This window comes from Leuresthes tenuis, unplaced genomic scaffold (assembly GCF_036924035.1).
Source record: "Leuresthes tenuis unplaced genomic scaffold, fLeuTen1.0.hap1 SCAF_23, whole genome shotgun sequence".
Classification (NCBI taxonomy): Eukaryota; Metazoa; Chordata; class Actinopteri; order Atheriniformes; family Atherinopsidae; genus Leuresthes; species Leuresthes tenuis.
In genome coordinates this window covers 5,785,538-5,799,112 of record NW_027325377.1, presented here as the reverse complement: position 1 = coordinate 5,799,112, position 13,575 = coordinate 5,785,538, and the positions used below count along the sequence as shown (strand labels likewise).

General features: G+C 39.6%; 1 protein-coding gene and 1 long non-coding RNA gene across 2 annotated transcripts in view; one reads left to right on the top strand and one right to left on the bottom strand.

Moving 5' to 3' along the window:
- LOC140283151 (uncharacterized) overlaps positions 1–13,575 on the top strand; it is a 251,521-nt gene that overhangs the window by 64,984 nt on the left and 172,962 nt on the right. The window lies entirely within an intron of this gene.
- On the bottom strand, positions 6,276–8,734 carry LOC140283150 (microfibril-associated glycoprotein 4-like). The gene is made up of 5 exons (XM_072377835.1): positions 8,638–8,734; positions 8,326–8,417; positions 7,346–7,463; positions 6,956–7,141; positions 6,276–6,606 (listed from the first exon to the last, which is right to left on the bottom strand). The coding sequence occupies exons 1-5, from the start codon at positions 8,732–8,734 to the stop codon at positions 6,308–6,310; spliced, it is 792 nt and encodes a 263-aa protein (XP_072233936.1). The 3' UTR covers positions 6,276–6,307.

Below are 13,575 nucleotides of genomic sequence, written 5' to 3'. Positions count from 1 at the left end.
TCAAAATGCACTTGTTCTTGTCACAAAACTCCGGGAAAAACTCGGATTCTTATACAGAAACAGGTCCAGTTTCCCCTTGGACTGCAGGAAAAGTATAGTTGAGACAATCTTTTTTATCAGTCTTTGATTATGGTGACATAATCTATAGGCATGCTGCTGCTACCACTCTCAAACCCCTTGACTCAGTTTATCTCTCTGCCATCAGGTTTATCATGGGAAATCCCTATAATACTCACCACTGCTCCCTGTACAACAAAGTTGGCTGGACCTCTCTCACACAGAGACGGGATAAAGACTTTAATCTTTTTATTCACAAAGCTCTCAATGGACACTTACCACCATATATAAATATATGATCCATGCAACTCGCTCAGTTAACTATTCTACACTTAAAGTCCCAGGGGTCCACTATGAACTAGGAAAATCTGCTTTTTGTTTTTGTGCACCAACCGCATGGAACCATCTTCAATATATTCTCATGATTGACACTCTCACTACTCCTGGACATTTTAAGACTTTGCTCTCAAACCACCTTACTTCAGTGTTCGACCGAATGTCGAACCTCGGATTAAGGAGGAGCAGTGTGGCTTTCCCCCAGGTCGTGAAACAGTGGACCAGATCTTTACCCTGGAGTTACTGAGGGGATCATGGGAGTTTGACCATCCAGTATATATATGTTTTGTATAATTGGAAAAGTCTACAAAATAGTCTACAAAAAGTCTTGAGCGAGTATGGGGTACCGGAGTCTCAGGTCCCTGACTAACCGAAACAACTTTATTACAGTTTGTATTGGAGTCCACCAGGGCTTCCCCTTGTTATGATCCTTTTTTCATGGACAGGATCGGAAGACGTAGTCGTGGAGAAGAGGGTGTCTGGTTTGGGAACCTCAGGATTGCATCTCTACTTTTTATGTGTGATGTGGCTCGATTGACTTCTTCAAGCCAGGACCTCCAGCGTGCACTGGAGCGGTTCATAGCTGAGTGTGAGGCGGGATGAGGGTCAGTTCTTCCAAATCTGAGGCCAAGGTTTTCAACTAGGGGGGCTTGGTATTCTATTACCAATTTATCAGACAGATCTGTCCTAAAGTCCCACTAGATCGAGACTGTATCATTCTCCACCACCACTCCATGTACCACTCACTTAGACTTATAACTGATACTCAAAACGACTGTGTCCATGTACTATTCCAGCCATTCATCCACCCATTCTTTTTCTGACACTTATCTGAGGGCAACAGTCTAAGCAGAGATCCCCAGACTTCTCTCTCCCAAGCTCCCTCTGCCAACTCACTCTTCTGAAGGGGGACACCAAGTAATTTACACAAGGCATTCAATTTTACCTCTGAATGTTTTATTGTTACTTCCCTTCACGTAAATGGCAACTGAAAAGAGATGACTACGCCCCAAAAGACCCTGAGGCAGGCACACTCCTTCTCTTATGGCAAGTCAGGCTTGCTAAACTGGCCAACAAATTTAGTCTATCTAGACAAACTAGGTTCTTTACATACCTCCAGATAAGAGAATATATTGGAAGTTTCTACCAGCTGATAAGTAGGGGTCAAAGTTCTGGTATGTGCATCTATTGACAGAAATGAAATATTGCACTCATGCCAATGTTTTCTTTTATAGAATACCACAAACTGTCTGCATTACACTTTATCATATCACTTTAGCAATCTATATTCATATTTGAAGTATGAGCTGCTCAATGTCATTACATGTCCACGAGGGGTGCAACAGTACAGGTAACCCATGGCACAGTCTGTACCCCGGTTTTTGGGCAACGGTTTTGTCAGGAAGTGTGGTGTTGAAGGGAGGACCCAGATGCAGACTTAAGCAAAACTTGATTTATTACAAAAACAAAGAACAAAAGGCAAGAACAAAAAGCACAGCTGAGTTGGATATCAATCATTTTTAACTGTGAAAAATAACAAGACAAAACAAGACAAGAATATGAAATAAGACAAGACTAAGGAAATTTAGAGGTAAAATCTGACCTGACAAAACGTGAGCAAACGTGACTTGAACCATGGAAGGTGAGGTAAAGTAAGGATTCTGCATTGAAAACAGGGAAACCTGGAAACTAAAAACTGAGGGAGGTGATTGGTGATGGAGTGCAGCAGTGAACAAAAACAGGTGACGTGAGTGAACCTAACGTGACAGGGAAAAACATGACCAGAACCGAACCTAAAACTTGGAAACAAGACAAAACAAAACAGAACTCAAAACGTGACGTGACAGGTTTCGGTTCAGTTTCGCTAGTGTTTTCTGCGTAAAGAGAACATTTTTTTTTCTCTCAAAATTCTCGCTTTATTTTTCTTGTCAGCAAAAACTGTAAACATACCAGTATCACTGGTGTACTGAATGATATAACACTTTTCATTCAAGTTAACAGTTACTAAACACAACTTTTAAATAGTAAAATTAAAATTCTGACTCGGAGGTCAGAAATTCTGACAACTTGAACGCACCATTAGTCACACCACACGAACGCTGCCCTCTCAATGCAAATGTAAATTAGTCTAACAAACGGAACACCACTCCTCTCAACTCCTCCGCTAGTGCTGACCATGCCTCTTTATTTTCTTTTTCCCACTTCTGGTGGGAGCTGCACTTTGAACCAGCCTCCAGTTACAACAGTGTGACTGATAGGGGTGTGTGGGTGGAGGCACCACAGTGACTGTACAATAACCCGCGTCTCGCGGGGAGGATTTTTCACCTGCCTGGACATGCACACACAGTGGCCTGTAAAGCATCAGCGAAAAATGAATTGCAAAACCGAAAACCTGCGGCCCATAAGGGTGTATTGTCTCTTGCATAGCGGACCAAACGGTTCGATATTTTACAGAGTACCGTTGCATCCCTAATGTCCACTCTAATAGTCAGATTAATCTGAGGTGTGAGTGATGGTGTTGTATAAACTGTGAGTAGGGGTCTGACATGGATGTTCTCCTGTCGATACATCAATAACATAGACAGGCAAAAAAATGATTTATTTTAAAATGAAATATGTTGATTGTTGATACAGTTTATTTTAATAGTTAAAATTTCACATACTGTACTGTAAACAAGCTCGAACAAGGTCATTTTAACATTCAATAGCTAAAGTGTCTATTTAATAAATATAATTGCAATCCAGTTTTTTAATTACATTTTCAGATATCTATGTCAATCAATTATATCCTGGCTCCAGTTTCATCAAAAAATCCTGAAACCTCTTTCATAAAGTAGTACCAAGGGGCAGCATATATTTGCATATAAACCTTGCTGTAGTGCTGGTGCTTTCAAAACCTTCTAGCAAGTGACCTGTTGATACTTTCTGTTCTGTGTGGCAGGTAATTAGAACAGACTGAACAACTGATATTGAGTTGCTTATTTGGTGTGCCTCCATTTCCTCACTTGGTTGGTAAAGTTGCAGGTGAATCCACAGATTCATTGTTGCAAAGCTGCTTTGTTTAAAGTCCACATACAGCTTTATCATTTTTAATTACTCTATAATTTACTAAGTAAAATTCAGAATACTTCTTTCTTTAATTATTTGGTGTTGTGATTTTCCACTTAGTATAGATTTACTTGCTATCTTCCTCTATTTTTGCAGCAAGTAAGTGAACATATATTAGCAACATGAGCCTATTTTAGTGAAAGATTACTTTAGTGAAAGGCATACATTACACCAAGATTATCCTGGAGCACCATCTGCTGGATAATGTGGTAGAGATGGTCAAAGTTAAGTGACAGCCTTACACATAGTCCACAGTTTCCCACATATATCAGCTAGCTATCAACATCAGTCTGCCAAGACACTGGTGTACAAACTTGTGAATAAACAGTGACAGTGAGATGAGAGATACAGTTTGACAGAAATTGGCAACTGTCAACTAGAAGTTATTATTTCTAATTTTACCCTCTCATTCCCAAGTCTCTGGCGCTGTAAAATGTAGCCTCCCTCCCTTATTTTTTTACTGTGTGTGACATAACTAATAGTCTACCAGCTGATTTGGCTTCCCCTTCTATTTTGTGTCCTGTTTCAAACTGCAGAATTATGATTTAATTTAAGTTTTGGTAAACTACTTTTGTTAAACTGTTAAACATTGTACGCTGTTGCAAATTTTATGATACTATAAAAAAGCATTGCACCTAATGCAACAACCATTCGTACAAACAGATTTGTTCTTAAGTTGTGCGAATGAGTGATGTCAGAGAATTTGCGCATTAACCAATTTTTTTCATATTTTAAGTTTTCTTTCAGGTACGAACAGAATCCAGACCTGTCGTAGGTTTTGTAAAATAGTCCGCTGTTATTCGAATCAAGTTTGCTTGACTAATGGATTGTAGGCCGATATTTAATTACTTTGAAGCAATCATAAATAAATGTATACATTATACCCCATAATTATGCTGACATTATTCTGTTTGACTTACATGATGCACTAATTGGAGGTTAATTTGAATCTGGGTATAACAAGGTCAATGGGAAGTGTAACCAGCCGCTGACTTGCTACTTTTGAATGCTACTTTTGAAGCGCATCAGGCTCTTGGAAGATAGCGTGTGTTCCGAGACCGTGTAGATATCCTTGCGGAGACAGACAAATGGCTGACATCGCGATTTAGATTGCCAAGGACTGTGCTGCTGCAAATATACAGCCTCTAGAGCCACAACTCCACAGAGAAACACACTGATCAAACCCAGTTCCACCAGACGTCCAGGTCCTCACCACCCTGGATTCTTGGCCACAGGAACCTTTCAGAGGGAGATTGGAGACAGATTGGGTGTGTCCCTGTCCTCTGTGAGTCGTGTGCTCCCCTTGGTCATCAAAACTGTAATCAGTTTATCAGCCATGGTACATCAAATTCCCATATACCGCTGTCGAACAAGGACAATTTAAGAAGGACTTTCATGCCATGTCTGGACTGTCAAACATAATAGGAGCAATAGACTGCACACATATAGGAAACAAAGCATCAAAGCATTTTTTATTTATTTTGGTGACATTACGAACTACGGAATTAACAGCACTCACATTTCTTCGCTTTAGCAGGTCCCGTAGATCCACTGCTGACACTGCTAAAAATGATAGATTTTCCTTTTTGGTTCTCTGAAAGCAGAACTTCAATCTCAGAGCCCATGAAGTTGTTCTTTTTGCTTCTTGATGCCATTCTCATGACTCAACACTTCCTGGCACAGGAGAGAGGAAGTGTAGCCTTATGTGGTCTTATTTTGGGCATGGAGTATGCAAATTTACTGTCCTCATGCACGTGCACTTAAATACACAAATGTGGCATTCATCAGTTACGCAGGTTGTTTACACACTTTTTCCAAAGTTAAGAGTGTTTGTTGAATCTGACGCGGCGTGTTTATACGAGACCTTCTTACGAAAAAATTGAGAGAAATTTGGAAAAAAAATACAAAAACGTTCTTGCATGATGTTACCAGGGCAGAGCCAGTCAGAGGTGAAGGCCCCAAAATAAGACATTGAACAGGTTAATGACCCTCAGAAAAATGTCGTTAAAATAATTATTCTTGCACGCTCTACAAAAAATTCTGCATCAGAGGTTAAAAGGGACATTTAATACAAGCTTATGCAATTTAAGTCAAACTATGACTGCCACAATGAACAACGTCTGGAGGAAAACAGATGCTTAAGTTCAGATTAATAGTGTTAGTAGTGTTTTTTTCCATCTTTTGTTCTCAAAACACAAATTCCAGAATGAACAATTTATTATGTGGTAGATAAAAGTAAATGTGACCAAAGAAAACAAGTTTTTCATCTAGGTAACTGTAATGTATAGAACGAGACTCAGACAGCGAGCACATTTAGAGAGAACTTTATTGCCGTGTACAACTTTAGAGCAGCTAAAGACCTGACGTATGCACATCAACGTAACAACATGGACTTTACCAACTCAGCAGTCTATAGGGGTAAATACACCACAGTAATTAGAATGTGTAACTGGATAAAATGTGTTGTAATCTTATATCCAAATGGTTAAAAATCCTCGTCCTTGTAATACAGCTCTGGCAAAACACTTCTGAACAATACTCAACTCAATGCACTATTTAACCATTGTGGGTTGTAATGGCTACCATTCTGTAACGCATTAATACAAAAAAAGTTTGATTTGTAATACTACTTTCATAATCAAAACATTGACCCCAGGAAGTTCCCAATTTTTAAAACAAACAATTAATTTTGTTCTAAGACCCAAAAAACTCCAAGGAGAAAAAGAACAAACAAAAAAAGACTAAACTAGACATTGTAACTGAAAAATAAAAACAAAAAAACAGGATGCTCTGACTTTGGCTCCTCTTACATAGACTTGAGCATCATTCTGCTGGCCTTAGCAGAGTAGGGTGCAGGAGGCTTCCAGGTGAGCCAATGGATGCCTGAAGCAAATCCGATGTTGTCACCAGAAGGATGCCAGTCGCCATTTAGACTGGCAGAGCCACACTTGCTATACCACCAGCCGCCGCCCTCTGAGAAGGTACACTGTCCCACAGCAATGTCACCAAAGATGCATGGGGAGCAGCCATCATTGTCGCGGTCGATGGTACTGAAGCCATAGCCATTTTGGTCGATGCCAGGATAGGCACCACGAATGGCGTCACCTTTGGACAGAGTTAAAAACATTTTAAGGCATTGTTGGGCTGTCAGAAAACTGTTGAAATACAAAAGAAAACAGGAGGAGAGCACTGTTGTTCCTGAGCAAACAGCTCTGTACTGACACCAGATAGCTGAGGAAAGGGCCAATGTTACAAAACAGCAACTGTGCCCCTGATAACTGTTTCAGTAAGGAACAATAAAACCTTAATCTTTGTTATGTGTTCGTAGTCATAATATCAAGGTCTTAAACATAATTTGAAAACAAAACTATGTATTGGGGAAATTTGGGAACTTTTCTAAATCAGTTGTCTATGTAGATATATTAAAAAGCCATAGCTAAAAATGCTGTAGTACCTGCGTTTCCACTGTATGTCCCAACAGACAGTGTGTAAGCTGTTTTCTCATTTCCCAGACTAAAGTCCTTGTACTCAGCGAAAGCAGTGCCACCTTCATAATCCCACAGGTCTACTCTCATGGTCCACTTCATGGAATAGTCCTTTGTTAGGGAGAAAACATTCTCTAGACCAAGCCAGTGGTCCTCTGAGAAAATCAACAGAGCAAACAGAGAAATGAAGAGAAACTAAAAAACCCATTGTTCAGTTCATGCAGCTGCTTAACATTCTTTAGAATCTATAACCGCATCCAAAGTGTAAAAGAATGGGTCACCTTGCCCACTTTGTAACTAACCTTTCTGGGATTACATGATCATAGTCACAACAACAGAAAACAGATTTATTTACATACCTGATAGGTCTCCAAAGCCACTTTTATAGGCTTCCCACTTTCTGTTGAAGGAAACCTCTCCTCCACTGCGTCTCTGAAACACTGTCCAGCCTCCATCTGGACGCATCTCACAATACACCTGTGCAGGAAATCAAGTGGATACAGACAACATATGTCAGATATCCTTTAATTTCCTGGACTTTCCTTTGAAAGCTGAGATGTTTGACAGGATTTTGGACGAAAATATTTTTGTGTTACTGACGTCATAGAACTGAAATTGTAGTAATAAGTATAATTGTAAAACAAAAGTTAGATAAAAACAAAAATAAAAACAAATAAAAACGAACAATCACATAGAATGTTTTTCCATTTCATTGAAAACTGCAGATATCAACACACCAAGGTATCCTTTCTCTTACTAATTAAAAACAATTCACTCAGTGTAGTACAATATGATTGAACCTTCCCCTATAAACTGAATCACACCTTTGAAGGTCTTAATGGAAGATAATTACATTTAGAAAGCAGTGAAGCAGTGACAAAATAATAAAATTAATGTAATATACAGGCAGATTACTCTTTTAAAAATGAGTAAAATAGAAAATAGGCATGAGAATGGAATAATGTTCCAGACAAGTTTAGAAAAAGTCATGTGAGTGAGAAAGACTTTTAGTACATTCTGGATTTTAATTATTATTATTGCTCTTCAGATTGATCCTTACTTGATAGAGTAGAAAAAGATTAAATTCATATACCAGTTGTGGAAAGATTCCATTATCCTGACAGAGATTCCATCCTGTTACAACTTTAACTTCAAACACTTGAAATCCTAACGATCAGTTAAGCCCAGTATTCAACATCTACAGATCTCATCGCTTCCTTCATCGGTGTGAACAGTCTAAACACTTCTCTACAGCCAAGTTTGACTTGGAATAATTTCTTCAATATTTGCACATTCTCAGTTATAAGCAGAACTGGCTGTAACCATTTAAGATTGATACCGGAAAGGGGCTGCTGGCTCCAACAGGCTGGATGATATAAACTCCACTGGGTGCTTGTGGTGAACGAGTCTTAATCTGTGTACAGTCTGTTGCTGGGGCTTGCATGACAAGAGACAAGGTTGACCACAAATATTATACACAGCATCTTTAAATTTGATCACAATAAATAATAGAATGCACCATACCTTGAATAATGGGTACATCTCGCTTATTCTAGCAGAAATTAAAAAACAGTTTTAATGTGAAGCTTGTTTTTATATAAATACACAATTTAATTAACAACATGAAGGACAGAGCAGAGTTATGTTGTGCTTGTTTGAGAGATGTGTTTTATATTTACCACAGTCTGCTCTGAGAAGCTCAAAAGAAAGGCCAATATGAGCCCACAATAACCAAGGAGACTCTTCATTTTGACCTGAAATGAATGACAGTCAAATACCCTAATCATATTTAGGGAAAAAAGATGTTCAATTTAAAAAATAAAAAAGAATAAATAAATGAAAGCACAACCTTGAGCTTATTCACTTTCACAAACCAAAAAGGTAAAACTACACCCATGAAGGATACACAGATCAACGTACCTGAATGTTGGATGAACCTTGTATCCCAGCTCAAACTCCTCAACAGACGTAGCACCTTTTAAACACTGGCTTTTAAGGTACCACACCTCATTCCAATTTGTAATGATATTTATTACTGCCCAGAGGCGCTTTGAATGCTAATTTTTCTAACCTCCTCATCCAGTTTCACCTGTTGCTGTAATTAACGTTCCAGGCTGACCCAAGGCTGACCTAAACAAGAAAGACAAGCTAGGTTACCAAGGCCTGACACAGAGACAGTTGAAAATACTAAAGTTTTTACATTGTGAAAACCAGCTCAAATAGTAACTCATACATTTTAAACTTATGGAAACAAACAGTGTATCAAAATAAAACAAATTGCTTGGAATTTTTCTAATTTTTGTACTGAATTGTTCTGGTCCCCTGAGACTTTGGTGAGAAGCTTACATTACTCTTTTTTAGTGGTTAAGGTTTATTGTTGAATTTGATGTTAATGTCCACTTTGCCTGCAGGTATAACACTAACAGCTCTTACTATCCTTTAAGTTTTTATGTCATGCACAAGGCGGAATGCTTCACATGGGCCCACCACTCGCAGGGGGGATATTCAAGGTCGGGTGCAACGTGAGCTGGGCAGCAGCTGCAGACCTGGATGTGCCAATCCCCGGCAATGCAAACTGGCTCGAGGGACGTGGAATATCACCTCACTGTCAGGTAAAGAGCCTGAGCTGGTGTGTGAGGTGGAGCAGTACCAACTAGATATAGTTGGGCTCACCTCCACACAGTGTTGGCTCTGGAACTAAACTCCTGGAGAGGTGCTGGACTCTCTCGTACTCTGGAGTTGCCCATGGAGAGAGGCGTCGGGCGGGTAAAGGGATACTCACAAGCCCTCAGCTGAACGTTGAGAGGGTGAGGGTGTCAGCTGAGGATTACATTGCCAGACAGACTTGGTAAATCCAAATTAGTAGTGAGGTTGAATTGGGAACGTCTGGTGGAGGCCCCTATCTGCGAGGTCTGTAACTTACACCTTCAAGAGTATTTCTCTCACATACTGAGGGAGGTTGGGGAGACGAGATTTACCCTGAGATGCTAAAGGCTCTGGACATGGGTGGGCTCGACTCTTCAATGTCACATGGAGGTCTGGGTCAACACCTATGGAGTGGCAGACCGGGTGGTGGTTCCCATTTTTAATAAAGGAGACCTGAGAGTGTGTTCCAACTAAAAGGGAATCACAATACTCAGCCTCCCTGGGAGAATTTACTCCAGGGTGTTGGTGAGGAGGTTTCAACTGATTGTCGAACCTCGGGTTCAGGAGGAGCAGTGTGGCTTTCCCCCAGATCTGACCTAAAGTCCCACTAGAACCTTGGAGTTATTTTTGACCAGAATTTATCATTTGACGCACATATAAAACTGGTTTCTAGGACTGCCTTCTTTCACCTTCGTAATATTGCTAAAATCAGGAACATCCTGTCTCAGGGTGATGCAGAGAAACTAGTCCATGCATTTGTTACTTCAAGACTGGACTACTGTAATTCCTTATTATTGGGCTGTCCCACATATTCTCTGAAAAGCCTCCAGCTGATCCAAAATGCTGCAACCAGAGTTCTGATGAGAACTAACGGGAGAGATCATGTTTCTCCAGTTTTAGCTTCTCTTCATTGGCTCCCTGTTAGATTCAGAATAGAATTTAAGATTCTTCTTCTCACATATAAAGTTCTTAATGACCGAGCTCCATCATATCTTAAAGATTTAATTGTAAGATATTTTCCTAACAGAGCACTTCGCTCCCAAACTGCAGGTTTACTTGTTGTTCCCAGAGTTTCTAAAAGTAGAATGGGAGGTAGAGCCTTCAGTTATCAGGCCCCTCTCTTGTGGAATAAGCTGCCAGTAGATGTCCGGGAAGCAGACACCCTTTCCACTTTTAAGATTAGGCTAAAAACTTTCCTTTTTGATAAAGCTTATAGTTAGGGATGGCTCAGGTAATCCTGAAACATCCCATAGTTAAGCTGCTATAGGCTTAGACTGCTGGGGGACCTCATCTGTCACACCTTTCCTCACTTTGCTCTCTTTTTCCCCCTGTTTAATTTCAAAATTGATTTTATGTACATGTGACATTATTGTGGTTATTAACCTATGTTTCCCTGTTCCAACAGATATCCTTTGAATGGCGTTATGGTGTTTTTCCCCCCTCTTTTCCCTCTTTTCTGTCTTCTCGAACCCCAGCTGGTCGAGGCGGATGGCCACCCTTCCTGAGTCTGGTTCTGCTAGAGGTTTCTTTCCTTTCCACAGTCGCCACAGGCACGCTCAGGACGGGAGATTGGACTGAAGACATGCTTCGGTGCAATCTGTTGGTTTCCTTAGCTAGGATATTAATTTTTTGAATTGGCTCTATATGAATTAATTGGATTATGATTACAATGAATTGAATTCCAATTGGCTTGAATTGGACTATATTACTTAAGTGCCTTGAGATGACAATTGTTGTAATCTGGCGTTATATAAATAAAATTGAATTGAATTGAATTGAACAATGGTTGTTTACAGTTCGTGTTGGACTCAACCAGGGCTTCCCCTTGTCACTGATCCCTTTTTCATGGACAGGATCTCAAGACATAGTCGTGGAGAGGAGGGTGTCTGGTTTGGGAACCTCAGGATTTAATCTCGACTTTTTATGTGTGATGTGGCTCGATTGACTTCTTCAAGCCAGGACCTCCAACGTGCACTGGAGCGGTTCGTAGCTGAGTGTGAGGCGGGATGAAAGTGAGCTCTTCCAAATCTGAGGCCAAGGTTCTCAACTAGGGGGGCTTGGTATTTTATGACCAATTTATCAGACAGATCTGACCTAAAGTCCCACTAAATCTAGACTGTTTCATTCTCCACCATTTACCACTCACTTCGACTTCTGATACTCAAAACAGCTGTGTCCATGTACTATTCCAGCCATTCATCCAACCATTCATTTTCTGACACGGGCAACAATCTAAGTAGACATCTAAGTAGAGAACTTCTCTCTCTCAAGCTCCCTCTTCCAACTCACTCTTCCGAAGGGAACACCAAATGATTTACACCAGGCATTCAATTTTAACCTCTGAATGTTTTATTGTTATTTCCCTTCACGTAAAAGGCAACAACTAAAAAGAGCTGACTATGCCCCAAAAGACCCTGAGGCAGGCACACTCCTTCTCTTATAGCAAGTTAGGCTTGCTAAACTGGCCAACAAATTAAGTCTACCTAGACAAACTAGGTTCTTTACATACCTCCAGATAAGAGAATATATTTGAAGTTCCTACCAGCTGATAAGTAGGGGTCAAAGTTCTGGTATGTGCATCTATTGACAGAAATGAAATATTGCACTCATGCCAATGTTTTCTTTTGTAGAATATCATAAACATGAGAAATTATTTGTCTGCATTATCCTTTATTGAGCAATCAATGTTCATATTTGAAGTTTGAGCTGCTAGATGTCATTACAGGCATGTCTACTAGGGGTGCAACGGTACAAGTAGCCCACTGTACGGTCTGTGCCTCATTTTTTGGGCCACGGTTTCGGTTCAGTTTCGCTATGTGTTTTGTGCACAAAAAGAAAAAAAAATGTTCTCCCAAAATTCTCGCTTTAATTTTTCTTGTCAGCAAACACTGTAAACATACCAGTATCACTGGTGTACTGAATAATATAATACTTTCCATTCAAGTTAACAGTTACTAAACACAACTATCAAATTGTAAAATTAAAATTCTGACTCTGAGCTCAGAAATTCCAACATTTGGGTGTAACTTGAACCTACCATTAGTAGCAGCATACAAACGCCACCCTCTCCATGCAAATGTAAGTTAGTGTAACTAACGGAACATTACATATCTATGTCAATCAATTATATCCTGGCTCCAGTTTCATCAAAAAATCCTGAAACCTCTTTCATAAAGTAGTACCAAGGGGCAGCATATATTTGCATATAAACCTTGCTGTAGTGCTGGTGCTTTCAAAACCTTCTAGCAAGTGACCTGTTGATACTTTCTGTTCTGTGTGGCAGGTAATTAGAACAGACTGAACAACTGATATTGAGTTGCTTATTTGGTGTGCCTCCATTTCCTCACTTGGTTGGTAAAGTTGCAGGTGAATCCACAGATACATTGTTGCAAAGCTGCTTTGTTTAAAGTCCACATATAGCTTTATCATTTTTAATTACTCTATAATTTACTAAGTAAAATTCAGAATACTTCCAAACACCATTTCTTTAATGATTTGGTGTTGTGATTTTCCACTTAGTATAGATTTACTTGCTATCTTCCTCTATTTTTGCAGCATGTTCAAGTAAGTATGTTCAAGTAAGTGAACATATATTAGCAACATGAGCCTATTTTAGTGAAAGATTACTTTAGTGAAAGGCATACATTACACCAAGATTATCCTGGAGCACCATCTGCTGGATAATGTGGTAGAGATGGTCAAAGTTAAGTGACAGCCTTACACATAGTCCACAGTTTCCCACATATATCAGCTAGCTATCAACATCAGTCTGCCAAGACACTGGTGTACAAACTTGTGAATAAACAGTGACAGTGAGATTTAAGTTTTGGTAAACTACTTTTGTTAAACTGTTAAACATTGTTGCAAATTTTATGGTACTATAAAAAAACATTGCGCCTCATGCAACAACCATTCGTACAAACAGATTTGTTGTGCGAATACC

What these genes read in the sequence shown, in the direction of transcription:
- LOC140283150 (XM_072377835.1), bottom strand. Translation starts at nt 8,734, where the DNA reads ATGAAGAGTCTCCTTGGTTATTGTGGGCTCATATTGGCCTTTCTTTTG. An exon ending in AAAACACATCTCTCAAACAA is followed by an intron (nt 8,418 to 8,637) that starts GCACAACATAAC and finishes TGCAAGCCCCAG; the next exon opens with CAACAGACTGTACACAGATT. An exon ending in GACATACAGTGGAAACGCAG is followed by an intron (nt 6,607 to 6,955) that starts GTACTACAGCAT and finishes CTCTGTCCAAAG; the next exon opens with GTGACGCCATTCGTGGTGCC.